The sequence below is a fragment of the Podarcis bocagei genome (genome assembly GCF_964188305.1).
Source record: "Podarcis bocagei genome assembly, chromosome: 6".
In the NCBI taxonomy this organism is placed as follows: domain Eukaryota; kingdom Metazoa; phylum Chordata; class Lepidosauria; order Squamata; family Lacertidae; genus Podarcis; species Podarcis bocagei.
The window spans coordinates 82,262,266-82,280,038 of NC_138130.1; the positions used below are offsets into that span (position 1 = coordinate 82,262,266).

The window sequence follows — 17,773 nt, forward strand, 5'->3', positions numbered from 1 at the left end:
TTTGCTGGACTGCAACTCCCATCAGCCTTAGCTACCAGGGCTAGTGATCTGGGGTGATGGGAGTTGTAGTCCAGGCAAACTGGAAAAGTGCTGTCCCTCCTTAGCTGTGAAACCTCGCTTCCAATGTAACATTTGCTCTGCTATTTCAGGGAGCAAAAGGAGCACCCGCGAGTGGCGCGCTCTGCCCCAGCCGCGCGCTAGGACGCAGCGCCCGGATCCAGGCACCTGCTGCCAGAGGCTAGTCCCTTCATCCTTCCCTTCCTTTCCCCTGCTCAGCCAGCCAGGCACTCTCGGAAGACCGGCTGGGCCTTTCCCCGCCCCGCTTCCTCCGCAAGCCCTTCCTCTTCCCCTCCGACGGGTCGTTTGGCTTCCTGTCCCCCGTTCCTGGGCGCTGGAGCTGCCGACGGCCCCCGGGGGACTGACAGGTAAGCCGGGGGGCTCGCCCTGCAGGAGGCCTTTGAACCCGCGGCCGGAGTGAACGATCACCCCCCTTTCTGCTCCCGAGAAGGGCTGAGCCTCGAGGCGCGGCTTCGGATCGAGCCCTCGCGCCAAATGGGGACGCGCGAGAACAGGGCGCTTCTGGAGAGAGCGCAGTGCCAGAAGTCGAAACCACATCTGGGATGACGTGCAGGTCTCCCAAGTTCCAGCAGCCTTGCGTGGTACAGCGGGTTGTATGTGTATACTGCATATAAAGCCTTTTGCTGTACCCCATTAAGTTGCCAGTCAGTTTTATGAGATTCCACCCCAAATATCTGGCGTGCACACAGGGTGAAATGCACACTTTTTCAAGCACCTGATACATGAGGATTTGCAGAGGACCTAATGCGCTGATAGAAAGCAGGAGTGTTGACATTCACCAGTTGCTGCGATATATTATGCTCATTTGAATGAGTCTTTCTTTAATGTCCCAATGGATGTTGTTGGATTCCAACCATGGGACTTGCAGTCCAGCCACGTTCTGAGGCCCACAGCAAGTTCGCCACCACTCCACTAAAGCAAAGTTACAGAGCAAACATCACATTGCAATGCATTTTTATAAGAATTGTATGATGCACTGTTTCATGAAGTCCTTTCTTGTGTTTCCCTAAACAGCTTGCTTCACTGGATGACTCCAGAGCAGGAACTGTAAATTGCTTCTTTTCATCCTCTCCAGTTTTTTCCACTTTATAAATCTCCTGTTTTCTTTCTTTCCCACTCTCCATTGCCAAGCAATACCATGGCAGATTACTACATTTGATAGAAAGAAGCACGCATAATATTGGTCAATAAAGCACCACACATAGGCAGCATGAAAAACTTTGATTTATGACCACAACCATCCTCCCTTCAGTGGAACATAATCTGGCAAAATGCAGGTGTGCAGACAGTTGGAAATGTGCAAATTTGCAAAAATTTGAAAATGATAAAAATATTGTTTTGTATCCAATGTAGGGCCTTCTCAGAGAAGACTCATTAAAATGAATGGGCATGACTTAACAGGTCCATTTGTTTCAGCAGGCCTACTCCGATTTGGGCCCACTCGTTAACCAGGCAAATGTTTCACGCATAGATATTCCGAAAGGGGTGTGTGCATTTGTAGCCCCTGCAGTCTCTGCAGAGCAAAATCTCCTCCCAACACATTATGCTCTGGCATTGTCATAAGGGGTGCAAGATTCTTACACACGCATGCATACATATGCACACATACATGTGTATCAAATCTGGCCGTTCATGCTTTTGCAAAAAAAAAATCCACATTATTTGTCCAAAATCTTAAGCAAATATGTTCATACAACCTAATTACAGAGCAATCCTAGGCATGTCTGCTCAGAAGGAAACCCCACGGAGTTCAATCAGGCCTACTCTGAGGTGAGTAGGAATAGGATTGCACCCCTAGGCTGCAAAACGCTTGCCAAGAAGAATGTCCCAATTGAACTCAATGGGATGCACCTCCAATACATGCAAAGGGTTATATATTTATTAAGGCAGGGGTCAGCAAACTTTTTAAGCAGGGGGTCGGTTCACTGTCCCTCAGACCTTGTGGCGGGCCGGACTGCAGGCGTGCGCACACTCTCTCCCGCTACTACAGGGTCCAACTGATAAGAAAGCTTTGTATACCCTTAAGGTATCATTCTGTTGCCTCCCACAGCAGTTCCAAGGGGGTGTGCAATTTAAAAATAAATCCTGTCATATGTTAATGAGAATGTGATGCAATATATCTGAACACAGGCAGGAATTTTAAAAAATAACATATTGTAATGAAGCAGCAGCAAAGGCCTGGGTATGTCGATATTTCTGGGCACCTTAAAACTTGTATACAATATAATTTTACAGGTGTTTACATAGGAAAGGATATCTTGATAATTTAAGCAAGCAACTTCAGTGCATTTAAAAAAATATTATTTTATTTATTTCAAAAGACATATATACCTCAGCTGTAATAAAACCTCAAAGCAGTTTATGAAACTCTATTTCACAAGGTTTTCTCATTTTTAAATATTGTTTTTAGGTTTCTGGGCATCCCCCCACCCCCATGTATCCAGAATGGCTGGCTTGTGCCTAAAGAAACTATTGGATGAGGCCAGAAGGAAGGAAGTGAATCACATCACCAAGTATTTCGCCAGTATCTTGGTGCAACCAGTAAAAAGGACTACAGCCTCGGAAACTTGGATAAAGAGGGATTCTCAAAAAGGACTTCTGCCTGTCCCTACACGAGCATTCTGTACTCATGAAGATGCCAAGGGGAACCTAAAAGCAAAGCAAAGAACCACCAGTTTCAAAAATACAATTGAAAGCGTTGGGAGGAAAATCCCCCATCGGATTATTCAGCTGATTGATGAGAATGGCGAAAACCAGGGTAACATCCACAGGGCAGATGTGATTCGAATCATGGATGAAAGAGCAGTGAAGCTTGTTCTTCTGAAAGAGAAAGCAGACCCTCCAGTGTACAGACTAATGTCTGGGCAGCAGATCCTCGAAGAGCGGCTCAGACTTAGAGATAAGCAGAAAGCTAGCGCTAAAAATGGTATGTATAGCACTTATTCAGTCCATAATTCTAAAAAGCTTTTTAAAAGATGGATTAGGCTCTAGTCCTTTGTTTTTTCGCTGCATATATTTTTTAAGAGCCAGTTTCTAAATGCATATTTATTAGCCTAGTTGGTTATCAAAATAATGGGAAATATGCTGATCTGCATCTGCTCCAGGATTTCATTCTGGGATAGCACCATTTTTTAAACAGAGATTGCAGGCTCTCGTATATTACCGCTTTAGTTCACAACTGCAGAAAGTGGAGGGGAGAGAATAAGTAGATGTTCGCAGAACCACCACTAGCTTTGGGGATTTTAATGCCCTACATAGCTCTTTATCATAACTACAACACTGTTGAAGAAGAAGAAGAAGAAGAGTTTGGATTTGATATCCCGCCTTTCACTCCCTTTAAGGAGTCTCAAAGCGGCTAACATTCTCCTTTCCCTTCCTCCCCCACAACAAACACTCTGTGAGGTGAGTGGGGCTGAGAGACTTCAGAGAAGTGTGACTGGCCCAAGGTCACCCAGCAGCTGCATGTGGAGGAGCGGAGACGCGAACCCGGTTCACCAGATTAGGAGACTACCGCTCTTAACCACTACACCACACTGGCGTGGTGGTGCTCTGTTGGCAGAAGGCACTGCTCTGTTGGCAGAAGGCACACTTCTTAAGACTACAAAAAAGAGCTCTCCTTAATTGCCACTTGAGCATAGATCCAAATTGCTACATCACACAAAGTCATGCTCTAAAAAGAATAAAAGCATATGCTTTGCCAGTTTATTAGCCATATTAAAACAACAATAACTTGGGAGCAAGGAAGAGCAGTGTATCTTGTTTTATGCAAGGAGAGCAGGACAAACCATTTTCTGTACATTTCTTGCCCTCTTAAGGATATTTGGGCCTCTGAAAATAAGGAGCTACTTCATATACTTCTGCCATGTGAAATTCATGCTGCGATTCCCCCCCTCCAAAGAAACCCCCATACATAATTAAATCTGAGCTAGTTTGGAACACAGCTGCTTTAAAACAAATCCTAACAATCTCTTTGCTTCTCATTTCAACAGGCCCCGTTCAGCAGAAGGAGCTAACCTTTTCCACAGCAATTGAGCAGCACGATTTAGACACAAAGATAAAACAGATTCAGCAGTGGATTGACAAGAAGCACCATGTCCGGGTTACACTGCAGCAGAAGAGGGGTGGTGATGGACAGAAAAATATGGTAAGTTACAACCAAAGTTTTCATGGAGGGCCTCTCACAGTCAAGTTGGCCAGTATTGCAAACTGACCTTTAGTATGACTTACGTTTCTGCCAACACTATTTGGAGCATTATTATTTTTTAGATACTTTTTAAAAATGTCAAACAGCCAGTTCCCTCTTTCTTGCCCATAACCTTGATAAGTGAAGTGCTTTGGGGAACCTGAAACTCTGCAGATGTTATGACTCCCAGTAGCCATCGCCCCAGCTAGCTTGGCCAGCCGTCATGAATGATGGGAGTTGTAGTCCACAATTAGAAATTTGAAGGCCTTTACATCTCTAGCCACAATGAACCTGGGGGGCCACAGGTTTCCCATCCCTGCTTTAAAGCATGTCACACATTCCAGAATAAGGAATACAGGCTTACGTTTTAATGTTCGCTACAGTCCTTAGCAGCATAGTTATATGAAAGTAATTCCTGTTGAAATCAGGGTGAAGGTAAACTAATTTTGACCTCTACGAAGAGATTTGGGGTCAGGAGCTGGAGATCCCTGCCTCAGAGCCAGTACAGGGTACTACTTATCTTTCCCCAGTGCAGTTGTCAATCAAATAAGGAATATAAGCATGCGGAGTGAAGTGGCATCTGTCCCAATAGAACCTGCCAGAACGATAATGAGAATATCGTGATGGGGGATGGGCAAGTCTTCAACCCCAATCGGGGTGCTCACCAGTGTACTAAACTAACACACAAGATGGAGGAGGCTGTGCTTTGTCAGGCATTTCTAACTGACCCATGTCAGAATCTGTAAAATGATTGAATTTCTGCTCACCAACAGTGTTCGTTGCACATTAATTTAGTAGACGTTCCTACAGCAACAGCCTATGTCTGCTTTTTTAACACTTCAGTCAAGTCCTTTCACTAAACCTTTTTTTTTTTTAAGGCTCAGGTAATACATTCTTAATGCCAGTACATCTTTTCCTTTTCAGCTGGCATTCTTTGGTCAGATTTTGGATACGATGCCTGGGAAAGCGACTTACCTCTCTGAGCCCCGCACTGTCAAAGAAGGAAGGAGCACGTGTGTACTGAGGCATATGTCGAACAAAGAAATCCAGGAATACAAAAGAACGGAGAAGAACAAAGGAGATGAGAAGGAGAAGAGAAAGGACAGCACTGAATCAGAAACCCTCAAGCAGTGATTTAATATTTTTTTTATAAAAAAATTGAATGTCTCCAGTTTTCTTTACAGACTCCATAGACTTGCCAGTAACAGCTACTTCATAAAGCCATTTTCAACTTCATATGCATGAATATATTGTCCACGTTCATCTGATACTCTAGCCAAGGGACAGTGTTTCCACAGTAGGCAACGTGGTGCTCACTTCAGGTGTGATCAGTGTCTCATCTACAGAGGAAACATTTATTCGACATGCTTTAGGTGGGATGAATCCACTCAGACGTGAGGCCAAACTCCGCTTAGGACGTGGCTTTTTAACCTTTGAAAGGAAACACATAGATTTGTGGTTGACAGAAGGGGATAAACATATAAACAAAGCTTTTAAAAAAGTACGTATACGTTTTGTGGTCAGCAGTCTTGGCAGCTAACCAGTGGGAAATGATGGTAAAGTGTTGTTGTCTGCTCTTGTCTGTTTTCCTAAGTGGCGAGAAGTTTCAGGGTTTGGCTTCTATTTGCAGAAAAGAGCCCCGGATCCAGAGATAAGTTCCCCCTGACTTCCCTGGTAAGTTTCCTGGGGCGCTGGGGGTGAGGAAATCACTGAAATTTTGGTGGAGGCCCTTTTCCCAAGTGGAAATCTTACTCATGGAAGTTTCCTCTGCTCAGTTTTCGGGGATCCCCATATTCCCTTCAATATGTTTCTCCCTCTCTTTGGGAGATTTTTCAGGATGGGGTGGGGTGGGGTCAGGAGAATATGTTTCTGTCAGCCCCTTTTGTTTCTGGATCCAACTTAACAGTATTTTTGTGGTATTTGCTCTGATATTTAAATGCAGAAGTGGGTGTAAGCAGGAGGCGGTGAAGAGCAGGCACTCCTACAAGCCAGCAGGTTCAATACAAAATATGAGATCAACCCTGCACCTCCAAAGTCCTTCAAGTCAATGTAGATATGCACCCCCACCCCCGCCCTGTGCATATAGGTCACCTTCACAAAGAAGCTCTGATGGATATTTCATTTAAAGTTATCACCTAATCATCAGCTCCAATTTGCCAACCACTATGACCTATTACCTTGCCAACAAAGGTTCGTATAATTAAAGCTATGGTTTTCCCAGTAGTGATGTATGGAAGTGAGAGCTGGACCATAAAGAAGGCTGATCGCCAAAGAATTGATGTTTTTGTATTATGGTGCTGGAGGAGACTTGAGAGTCCCATGGACTGCAAGAAGATCAAACCTATCCATTCTTAAGGAAATCAGCCCTGAGTGCTCACTGGAAGGACAGATCCTGAAGCTGAGGCTCCAATACTTTGGCCACCTCATGAGAAGAGAAGACTCCCTGGAAAAGACCCTGAAGTTGGGAAAGATGGAGGGCACAAGGAGAAGGGGATGACAGAGGACGAGATGGTTGGACAGTGTTCTCGAAACTACCAGCATGAGTTTGACTAAACTGCGGGAGGCAGTGGAAGACAGGAGTGCCTGGCGTGCTCTGGTCCATGGGGTCACAAAGAGTCGGACACAACTAAACAACATCATGAGCTATTAGCAGCACACAAAGAAATGGCTAATAGCAAAGTTCAAGAAACTAGTTCCACCATGTAGACCAGAGTTTCCCAAACTTGGGTCACCCGCTCCCCCCCCCTTTGGACTACAACTCCCAATATCCCTAGCTTACAGGACCAGTGGTCAAGGATGATGGGAATTGTAGTCCAAAAACTACAATCCAAAGACCCAAGTTTGGTAAACACTGATGTAGACCCCCGTGTTCAGATTACCCCGCTCAATAATAAACCTGTCATATCCTCCTCTCAGGCCCTGCAATTCAAAGCGGGTTCACACTCCTAAAACTGCATGGGGAGAGCAAACTGAAACCTTTGACTTACTTTTGAATTCAACTTTCTCTTGTCAGGGTCATGTACAACACCATGCCTTACAAGACTTTGCTGCAAAGAACAAAAATTAAAAGTTTATACATAGGCGACGAAGAGAGGAGGAAGAAAAATGTGCACGTTAAAGTTAACTTGAGAACGCCTACTTTCATGGCAAAAACTCTCCCACAGCCAGGGTGGTCACAAGTGAACGATCTTCTCGCCTCATGAAATGAGACAATGTGGCTTTGAAGATTGAACAGGGTTGTGTACGTTCTGCCACAGCCCTCCCTTGGGCATTTAAGGACCTCTCTCTCAGCAGCGTGAATCTTCTGGTGGCACTTGAGGTAATCTTTGCGTCGGAATATTTTGCCACACACACTGCAGGTTATCGGTTCTGGAGATGAAAGAGAAAATGAAATTGGTGCGGAAGTGGGGGGGGGGGGGAGAACCCAATGTAAAACCTGAAATGAAATAATTTCTAAACAGGATTTAAACAGTGACACCTCTTGTTTTTTCAAAGACGAGGAACAATTTACGTGCGTGCTATTTTCAGCAGCAGAATATACCGTATTTTTGCCCCATAGGGCGCACCTAGTTTTTTTTGGGGGGGGGGAATAAAGGGGAAAAAATTATTTCCCCCCCCCAGCCTGAGCTTCCCCCGACCCCAGCCCCCAGAACAGCCTGCTCTCCGCAAGCCTAGGGAACCCAGCGCGAAGTCGTGACGGTCTCCCTAGGGTTGCGCAGAGCTGCGCGAAGCCCGGGGCTGCAGGCAGCTCTGCCCAGCGAATGGGAGCCCGGCGCGACTTCGAGCCGGGCTCCTGAGGGCTGCGCAGAGCTTCCTGAAGCTTGAAGAGCGAGAGGGGTCGGTGCGCACCGACCCCTCTCGCTCTCCAGGCTTCAGTGAAAGCCTGCATTCGCCCCATAGGATGCACACACATTTCCCCTACATTTTTGGAGGGGAAAAAGTGCGTCCTATAGGGCGAAAAATACGGTAATATCAGAGTATCACCTGCACCGGTACAATCCAGCAAGCACTCACAGCCTTCTGCTACAACAGGCATGGGGAACCAGTTCTGTCTAGCAGGACAGATGGAAAAGTGGGCAAACTTCTGCAGGCTATGTTTGTTGGGTGGCTGCATCTACCCATCAATCACCTGATATATCATACGACCTAAGCTGAACCCAATTCCACTGGAAAGCAGCAAGGCTTGCACTCATTGCTGAATTTAAAGGACACCAAATGCAAGCCTCCCTACAAAAGGGCAGCTGCAGCTGACATTGTATGACAGGTTGGAGTGATCTTTGCCCCCTGCTGAAGCTGCCAAACTACAACTCACATCAACCCCAGCAAGCATGGCCAAAGATGATGGGAGTTGTATTTCAGTAACATCCGGTAGGTCAACGATTCCCCATGTCTTGTCATATGTCAGGTAACTGGCAGGTGGGTGTAGAAGAAGAAGAAGAAGAAGAAGAAGAGTTTGGATTTGATATCCCGCCTTTCACTCCCTTTAAGGAGTCTCAAAGCGGCTAACATTCTCCTTTCCCTTCGTCCCCCACAACAAACACTCTGTGAGGTGAGTGGGGCTGAGAGACTTCAGAGAAGTGTGACTAGTCCAAGGTCACCCAGCAGCTGCATGTGGAGGAGCGGAGACGCGAACCCGGTTCCCCAGATTAGGAGACTACCGCTCTTAACCACTACACCACACTGGCTTCAGTGTAGCTGGCCAAAAACAACTATGCAGGCTGAACTGGGCCCCTGGCAGGTCTGACCTGTAAGCAAAAGGTTCCCCATCCCTGTTCAACTGCTTTCTACTTTCTACTCACATCCATCAGCTGTACGCACATACTCCTTGCACCCTACATATGAGATACTGTAGCAGAATGGCCAAAAGTCCAGAGCTGGGGACCAAGTAGTCCCTGGTTCAAATCTTATTGCAATGAACACAGTTGGTGGCTCTGTACAAGCTACAATCCCCCAAGTCTCAAATCCCCCATCTGTGAAAAGGAATAATATTGACCTGCATTAGGGTTATTATGATGGCTGTCAAGAGTATACATGACAGGCTTTTAACCCACTGAAGAGAGTTGTGCAATTGCTGTTGTGTTTAGATATACAATTATAGCCATGCTTACAAATGCACATCTGAAACTAGTTGCATGCACAGCATATTATATTGCTATAAAGCAAACAAAGTCAAGAAAGGATTATTAGTAGAAGAAATGATTGCTGTATTTGAAAAAAAAGAGTACATAATGGGCTTCCAACATTAGAAATCGTTCAAGCTGAATCAGTGTGTAAAAGTTCTGATAGTACTTACCGACATGACTTTGTCTCATATGTTTCAGAAGCTCTGACCAGGTTTTCCCAACATATGAACAGCCATCCTTTTTGCATGCATAGCCTATTAAGAAAAACAGTTTAAACAGCTATATATATATATATATATATATTAATAAATGCAAAGCCACGTGCTGTAGGGCATGGATGGGGAGCTTGCAGCTTCCCAGCTCCCATCAGCCCCAGCCAATGGGCAAAGACAGACTGACTGTCTTATTTACAAACCACACTCTCGTATATATCACAAGGCCGCATACAACATAAAAAGCACAGTATTAAGTACAGTGGTAGGTTACAGACTCTGCTAACCCTGAAATAGTACCTCGGGTTAAGAACTTTGCTTCAGTATGAGAACAGAAATCGTGCACAGCAGCAGTGGGAGGCCCCATTAGCTAAAGTGGTGCTTCAGGTTAAGAACAGTTTCAGGTTAAGAACGGACCTCCGGAACGAATTAAGTACTTAACCCAAGGTACCACTGTAAAAACATTAACCATTTCAAACACAACAGTAAAAGGTTGGCAAAGCACCTCAAGTTTGAAAGGCCTGTCTTAATAACTCAGTCTTTAGGAAATCATCTAAAACCAGCAGGAATGATGACTCCTGCTGAACCTCTACTAGCAAGGAGTTCCACAGGACAAGACCTGCCACACTACAGCCTCAGCCCATGGTAAAAGCCAGCTGAACCTCAGAGGTATGTGGGACCAATGAAAAGTGCCCTATCTCAGTGGTTGAGACCGAACATAAGGAGTAAGGCAGTCCTTAATAGGATGGTGAGAGCTGTCATCCACAGCTGGAAGGCCACAGGTTCTCTTTCCCCTCCTATACGGCATCTCTTACCACGCTCTGCTGTCTAAGGAGAGTGTAAACAAATTACCTCAATTTGAAGCTGAGTTTCTGGTACAGTAAGGGCTAGCCCCACTGCTCTTAACAGTGACTTGTATAGTATTCCTCAATGAAATGTTAACCCAGCATGGCATCAGTTGGGGAAGAGGCTTTTTACAAACCACCTTTAAGAGGAGCATTATCCCCAAAGCCAGCCCTAATGTAGGCTCAAAAAAGACTTTTTGCACACTCTTGCCCTACATATCATTTGCTATTGAAATGGCACACATGAAATGCACTGTGACTGATGTCAATCTGATTTAAAACCAGCAGACCTGCTTCCATAACTTCTAGTTTTGAGCCTTATATTTGAAGGCAACCCATTAAAGCAACAACAGCACTGGGTTTTACACAGCCAAAGCAAGAGGAATAATTTACCTTCGTGAATCTTCTCATGACGCTTCAGATGGGCACGCATGGAAAAGCGCATTTCGCATCCTTCGTGGCTGCATCTACATGACAAAAACAAAACACACAACACTCAAAACACAAATAAAAATCCCAGTTCATAAACAGTGTAAGTGAAAGTGGACTTTTCCTTTACTTCCATCACTCACCCACCCCAAATTAACATGATGCTCCAAGAAAGAAGAGTTCTCCGGTTGGAAGCGCAATGTGCCACATTCTTAGGTTACATCTTCCACTTTCAAGTCCTGAATGGCAGCTAACTGATCATGATGGCTTTTGTTTTATTTTCACAGTGCCATGATCTATGATGCTTAACAGAGCTGCGTAAGGAGAGGGCCTTGTGGGAGATGGCATCCTATTTTAAGTACCTTTTTATTCTCCCAGGCCTTTTATTTTTGGCCTTTAATTTTGGTCTTCAGGCTCTGTTAAATAAAAACATCATCTTCCTCAGGGCAACCATTTAAAATTCCTGCCTACAAGCACCCTGAAATCCTCCCTATTTTCATGAAAAAACAGGAATATTCACCTACTTGAAGGGCGGTTCACCAGTGTGTTCAGACTGATGAATTTTCAACTGCTGGTGTTTTTTAAATGATTTCCCACATCCTTCAAAGTCACACTGTTTGGAAAAATCAAGATAGTTACTGTTAGAGGCAGGCTAACGTAAAGTACTAGAATAGGCTCAATTTTACATCATGCCATAAAGATCACCATGGCAAAGCTGAGGAAAGGACCCAGGACTTTGGGGGCTTAATGTAGTCACTTGATCCAGTAATGAACACTAGTATCTTACCTGCACACAGCATGTAGCAAAGCTTTGGTTAGAGTCCTCAGTACAGACTGGGCTCCCAATGCTAGCTACAAGCAAATAGCACCCTGCAAGCAAACAGGGTATGTCCCCCTGCCATATCTGTCAAAAGGTAAAAGCTGACCATGTGTATACAGATAATTGTACTGATTGTACTGCTTAATCACAACCTAGATGCACAGGCTAAGTTCTAACATTGGTAAAAGAGTTAATAAGTCAAGCACATTTAATGAATTATTTCCTAACACTGAGCAAAGGATTATTTATCATTACAGTGGTACCCCGCAAGACGAATGCCTCGCAAGACGGAAAACCCGCAAGACGAAAGGGTTTTCTGTTTTGGAGGCGCTTCGCAAGACGAATTTCCCTATGGGCTTGCATCGCAAGACGAAAGCCCATAGGGAAATGCTGGCGGTCGGGAGCAAAGACTTTCGCCCACAGCCGGCCTTCAGAAGAGGACCTCTTCTGAAGGCCGGCGGGGGGCAAAAGTCTTTGCTCACCCGGCTGCCTTCCCCCCCCCCCGCCTGCCCCGGGCGATCTTAAAATGCTGGCGGGCGGGAGCGAAGCGTTCGCTGCCGACCCCCAGCATTTTAAAATCTCCAAGGGACAGCAGAGAAGTCTCTGTCCCGGGGAGATTTTAAAATGCTGGGGGTCGGGAGCGAAGCGTTAGCTTCCGACCCCCAGCATTTTAAAATCTCCCCCTGTCCCGGGGAGATTTTAAAATGCTGGGGGTCGGGAGCGAAGCGTTCGCTGCCGACCCCCAGCATTTTAAAATCTCCCCGTGTCCCGGGAAGGTTTTAAAATGCTGGGGGTCGGGAGCGAAGCGTTAGCTGCCGACCCCCAGCATTTTAAAATCTCCCCGGGACAGGGGGAGATTTTAAAATGCTGGGGGTCGGCAGTGCTTCGCTCCCGACCCCCAGCATTTTAAAACGCTGTTCCGAAGGGGGGGGCGGGGACACCTGCCCCAGCCGCCCCACTTCGGAAAGCTGTTCCGAAGTGGGGAGGGGGGGCGGGGACACCTGCCCCCGCCGCCCCACTTCGGAAAGCTGTTCCAAAGTGGGGCGGGGGGGCGGGGACACCTGCCCCAGCCGCCCCACTTCGGAAAGCTGTTCCAAAGTGGGGCGGGGGGCGGGAACACCTTCTGAAGGCGGGCAGGGGGCGAAAGTCTTTGTCCCCCCTGCCTGCCTTCCCAGGGGCTTTTAAATCGCCCCGGACAGCGGAGAAGTCCTCCGCTGTCCGGGGCGATTTTAAAATGCCGCCCGCCAGCATTTTAAGATCGCCCCGGACAGCGGAGAAGTCCTCCGCTGTCCCAGGGTTTTTTAAAATGCTGGGGGTGGGAAGAAAAGCCCTTGTCCCCCCCCCCCCAGCCTTCAGAAGAGGTCCGGGGGCAGACTGTCCCCGGACCTGGTCCGAAGGCGGTTTCCCTAGGAACGCATTAATTGATTTTCAATGCATTCCTATGGGAAACTGTGCATCGCAAGACGAAAAAACCGCAAGACGAAGAGACTTGCGGAACGAATTAATTTCGTCTTGCGAGGCACCACTGTATTCATTTATATACCTATTAGAAGCCTATTTGGGCAAACAAAGAAGGCCACTTACTATGTATTCCTTACAATGCTGCAAGTGTTTGCGACCAATGTGTTTGTTCAAGTTTGATTTTGTTGTAAATCTCTCGTTGCAGCCCTCCACCTTGCACCTACAAATACACAAGCGTATGTTCTCTATGAAGAATATGAAAGAATACAAGCAGGTGCAACTGGCCTTTCCAGATGTCAGCTAATTAAAGAAACCTTAGTCAAATCATTGAATTGGCCAAATTAATTGGTTAAAGGTGTATACATTGGCTAATGAATAAAACAATAATTGTTAAGAGGGTAAAAGGGAATACTTTCTTGGTTCTCAGGGGCTGCAGGCATACGTTGCAACACACACTTCGAATCTTAGAAGAATCATTCCATCTTGTGTAAGAAAGGAGGAAGCTCTCCTAAGATGATGCACCACACATTTTTTATAAACGAATCTTAAAAATAAACACACCAGTGTTTTTAGTCAGTACAGGGTTCCCCCCTAATTGTTTTTCTCTAATAAATATATTACAGTTAAAAATAAGTATGTTATGAAGAATCTCAGTAAAAAGAAACACCACACACAGGGGGGGGGGGGAGAATAACAAAAAAATCACAGTGGTGGGTAAACTATTCCCACCTCTGGAAAGAGTCATATGCCACTCCCCTCTCAAGCTAGTCATTGGGCTGAGAGGAAAAAAATGGGTGCCAGGAAGAGAGAAATGGAGATTATCATTAGGAGAAAGAAAAGGGGGTGGCTCAACCTAGGCCTCATCTGCACTATATATTTAAAACACCATAATACCACTTGAATAGCCATGGCTTCCCACAAAGAACCAGTTTATTAAGGCAGCAGAGTGTTGTTATTCAAAGGTGTATGATGCTACTTTAAATGCATATAGGGTCCTACTCTCTAGCCCCTGCTGGCTTTGGCTCTGCCCACAGCCAGCATGCTAGGGAAAGGCTGTAGTTCAGTGATAGAGCATCTGCTTTGCATGCAGAATGGCTCAGGTTCCATATCTGGCATCTCCAAGTACACCTGGCAGAGAACCCTTCCTGAAATCCTGAACAGCCATTGCAAGTCACTATAGACGATACTGAGCTGGCTGGATCAAAGGCCTGACTCAGTGTAATGCAGCGTTCTATGAAGCTCCTGACAGATTGCCTTGAAGGGAAATGCAGACCTCAAAAGAGAAAAAGTTGCCCACCATTGACTTAAAAGCTGAAACTGGTGTCCCAACTACAATATCCTATGTTCCAGAACCATACTTGTTTTAAAAGTTTTTCATTTCATATCCTCCACTTCACCCATAAGGCTGGAGTTTTTCATTTAGCCAAACCTCAACAAAATATGTTAATCCTATTAGTTATGCAAACATACAACTGCCAGCTTCACCCAATCCTATTCCTGTGGCAGCAAACCTGCAAATCATAACATCTGTTGGGATTTTTGTTGTTCTAACAATTCCAGCACCTTCCCCACCCACAGCCATAGTATACTTACACAAATTGCTTTTCTCCAGTGTGCGTAAGAAAATGGCGCTTAAGATGGTAGAGTCTAGTGAAGCCTTTACCACAGCCTTCATAATCGCAAATGAAAGGCAGCTGATAAGGAGAAAAACAGCTGATTTTATATCACAAATTTATTTGCTTTACTCATCATGTTACACATCCTACCAATTTCCCAAAACAGTTCCTCTTGCACACCGAATACCATACTTAGCAGATGGGGGATTTCTTTTTTTAAAAAATAACTGGAAAAGTTTCCAGAGATTTTCTCTATACAAATTACCCTAATTTACATAGGACAATTTTCTGATGATCAAATGTAGCATGTCTATTTGACTTACATTTGACAAAGGTTTTAAAAAAATTACCCCATATTAACTTTTTGTCCAATACACCCCAAGTATTTGACCTACTACTTCCCGTAACAGAAACTCCCCCAGTCACTGTCTAGGGCCAGTTTCACCCCTTTACTAGTTAGAAGGTTGGCCAATATTCTTGAGAGATCTTCATTTGCATTTACTCAGGAGTAACCCCCCCCCCTTTCATAGTTTAACTTTTATCAATACTTAATTGTTTTCTTAATGGGTGTGTCTATGTTTTTAGTGGTTATTTTGTTTTTTTATCTGTAAGCCTCCTTGAGTCCCTTCAGGGAAAAAAAGAAACGTATAAATACATACATACATATATATGTATATATTTATTTATTTATACATATATATTAATATACTGTGTGTGTGTGTGTATACGTGTGTGTGTATATATATATGTGTGTGTGTGTGTGTATACACATACACACACACACACACACAGTATATGAATGATAATCTCACATGAGCCCCGTACACACCACTGCAGGTTTTGACAGCCACTCAAAAAAGCTCTCATGCCCCTATCCGGAAACGCGTCATCTCCATGGAGCCCCGCCCCGAACAAGCGCGTCACCCCCGACCGGCCAATGACGGCCCGCTTCCCCTCGATTGGCTATGCGAGGGAGGCCGCGCTCCAATAGCAGTCGCAGCGTTCGCGCTCGCGCGCCCCAAGGTTCGATTCCCTCTTGCTGCCCGTCAGCACACCTGGCCCCTCAGCGGGTCTCTTGCGGACACGCTTTCGCCCAATGGCCGCTCCCCTTATCCCCCTTAGTCCCGCCCAACTGACCTCTCCCGTGTGCCGGCACAGGTGCGCGTCCAGCTTCCAGGCTCTGTTGTAAATGGCGTCGCAGTCCGGGAAGGAGCAAATGAAGGCTTTCCTCAGGAGTGCCGGAGGCGGGCGCTGGCGGGAAGCGCTGAGCTTGCGCCTGTCGGAGGCGGCGACAGCATCTTCCTCTTCGACGGCAGACTCTTCTCCAGCCATGCTTGGAGCGGCGGCGCACCACGTGGTAGCGCTGGAGCCCCGCCCCTCCAAGCCTCGCCATCCTTAATTTGTCCCTTCCCGCCCACCGTCCTGCCACGGGGCGGGGCGGAGAAAGAGAGCGCGCTGGAGTTTGCCTGAGAAGAGACGGCGGCATCCGCGATTGCGCAATGCGTTCGCCCTCTGGGTGGGCGGAGTCTGTCGAATAAAAAGCACACATCTCGGGTTATTTCCCAAAAATCTTGTATTGCGCATTTATGAAATGTATATACATATCTAATAAATGTGCATTGCATTTGAAGGCAAAGTTACAGGTAGGTAGCCGTGTTGGTCTGCCGTAGTTGAAACTAAATAAAATAAAATATAAAAAAATTCCTTCCAGTAGCGCCTTGGAGACCAACTAAGCTAGTTATTGATATGAGCTTTCGTGTGTGCATCTGAAGAAGTGCATGCACACGAAAGCTCATACCAATAACTAACTTAGTTGGTCTCTAAGGTGCTACTGGAAGGAAATTTTTTTAAAAAAATATTTTGATTTGAAGGCAAAGGGAGCGTAAAGGACATGACACAAAAGGAAAAGGATGGGAGGGAGGAGTAAACTGGAGCACTTGTTCTGAAATCCAAATGTATTTTAATAGTCGGCTAGAATTTTAAAAGGTTCTGTTAATAAGAATTTAAAGGTCCTAAATATAAAATAAATGTTCATAAACACAAGGCAAAACACATAAGTATATAAACCACGTGTCTGAAATAGTACAGGAGAGCAATCCTGAAGCTATTTTGACTCCCAAATTGACTTCAATGTATTTCTCTGCAAGGAGGGAGGAAATGGGGAAAGCCTTCCCTTTGTCTTTTTGCTTACAAATTCTGTCTTAAGGGCGTATTTGTGTACGAATAGAGTGAGCCTGTGACCTGGATTCAGGAACTAAAAGTATTTACCATCACAAAAGAATGCCCAGGTAAAGCAATCAGTGAGCATTATCGGGTATCCTGGCAGAAAGGAGTCTGATGTAGACCGCCTCCTTCTGTGATGTATGTATGTTTTTGGGGGTGGTCTTGAGCTACAGGGTGGGCAGTTTCAAAAGTCTATATAGGGGCTTGCGCACCATTGTTCTGGGTTCTCTCCTCCTGCGTGTGGTGAGTGGGGACCCTGTTGCAACAGTTAATAAAGATCAGGCTTACTAGCCGCTTTGCTTCTCAGTATACTCTGGTTGGCCTCTGTTATTTTCTCCTACCAATAGGGAGCCCACTTAAGGACACTATATGGGCTCTTGGATACCCCATAAAAGGGAAAAGGAGCAGGATTTTCCTTTTAACAGTTCATTTTCTTTTAACAGTTCTTAGCATAGAGTAAATGAGCAGGAAAGGAAGGAGTGTCTTTACAGGGGACTCCCAACTCTTGTTAGCCTCAGATAGACAACATGGCAAATGGTCAAGCAACTGCATATAGCAAATATGGAGGGCCATAGAGTAGCCACCCTTGCAGGCCATAATACAGCCCATAAACTCTCCAGTCACGCTCCAAGGCATATGCCATTTGAGTCTTACTATGCTGAAAGTTGGTAACTAACTCTATATGCACACTGAATTATGAAACAAATTAAGATGAGTTGGTGCCCCCTCCCGTTAACATGGTTGATCACGTGGTGCCTAATTTTTTTTAGCAGTTGTGTTGCT

The 17,773-nt window shown here is 45.5% G+C and overlaps 2 protein-coding genes across 3 annotated transcripts; one reads left to right on the top strand and one right to left on the bottom strand.

Annotated features, from left to right (window-relative positions):
* Window positions 1-273: 273 nt before the first annotated feature.
* Window positions 274-5,428, top strand: MTIF3 (mitochondrial translational initiation factor 3). Of its 2 annotated transcripts, none has more exons than XM_081198020.1 (4): window positions 274-425; window positions 2,489-3,004; window positions 4,068-4,222; window positions 5,186-5,428. In XM_081198020.1, the coding sequence occupies exons 2-4, from the start codon at window positions 2,524-2,526 to the stop codon at window positions 5,393-5,395; spliced, it is 846 nt and encodes a 281-aa protein (XP_081054146.1). In that variant the 5' UTR covers window positions 274-425; window positions 2,489-2,523; the 3' UTR covers window positions 5,396-5,428. The 2 variants fall into 2 exon arrangements, with proteins under 2 accessions (XP_081054146.1, XP_081054147.1); XM_081198021.1 differs by lacking the exon at window positions 274-425 and adding an exon at window positions 531-659.
* On the bottom strand, window positions 5,378-16,311 carry GTF3A (general transcription factor IIIA). Its single transcript, XM_081197997.1, has 9 exons — window positions 15,905-16,311; window positions 14,745-14,845; window positions 13,275-13,371; window positions 11,395-11,483; window positions 10,835-10,908; window positions 9,555-9,638; window positions 7,401-7,630; window positions 7,249-7,308; window positions 5,378-5,692 (listed from the first exon to the last, which is right to left on the bottom strand). The coding sequence occupies exons 1-9, from the start codon at window positions 16,097-16,099 to the stop codon at window positions 5,534-5,536; spliced, it is 1,089 nt and encodes a 362-aa protein (XP_081054123.1). The 5' UTR covers window positions 16,100-16,311; the 3' UTR covers window positions 5,378-5,533.
* Window positions 16,312-17,773: the final 1,462 nt, after the last annotated feature.

What these genes read in the sequence shown, in the direction of transcription:
- MTIF3 (XM_081198020.1), top strand. Translation starts at nt 2,524, where the DNA reads ATGGCTGGCTTGTGCCTAAAGAAACTATTGGATGAGGCCAGAAGGAAG. An exon ending in GAAAGCTAGCGCTAAAAATG is followed by an intron (nt 3,005 to 4,067) that starts GTATGTATAGCA and finishes TCATTTCAACAG; the next exon opens with GCCCCGTTCAGCAGAAGGAG. An exon ending in GTGATGGACAGAAAAATATG is followed by an intron (nt 4,223 to 5,185) that starts GTAAGTTACAAC and finishes TTTCCTTTTCAG; the next exon opens with CTGGCATTCTTTGGTCAGAT.
- GTF3A (XM_081197997.1), bottom strand. Translation starts at nt 16,099, where the DNA reads ATGGCTGGAGAAGAGTCTGCCGTCGAAGAGGAAGATGCTGTCGCCGCC. An exon ending in ACTGGAGAAAAGCAATTTGT is followed by an intron (nt 13,372 to 14,744) that starts GTAAGTATACTA and finishes GTGTATTTGTAG; the next exon opens with GTGCAAGGTGGAGGGCTGCA. An exon ending in GGAGAGTTTTTGCCATGAAA is followed by an intron (nt 7,309 to 7,400) that starts GTAGGCGTTCTC and finishes TGTTCTTTGCAG; the next exon opens with CAAAGTCTTGTAAGGCATGG.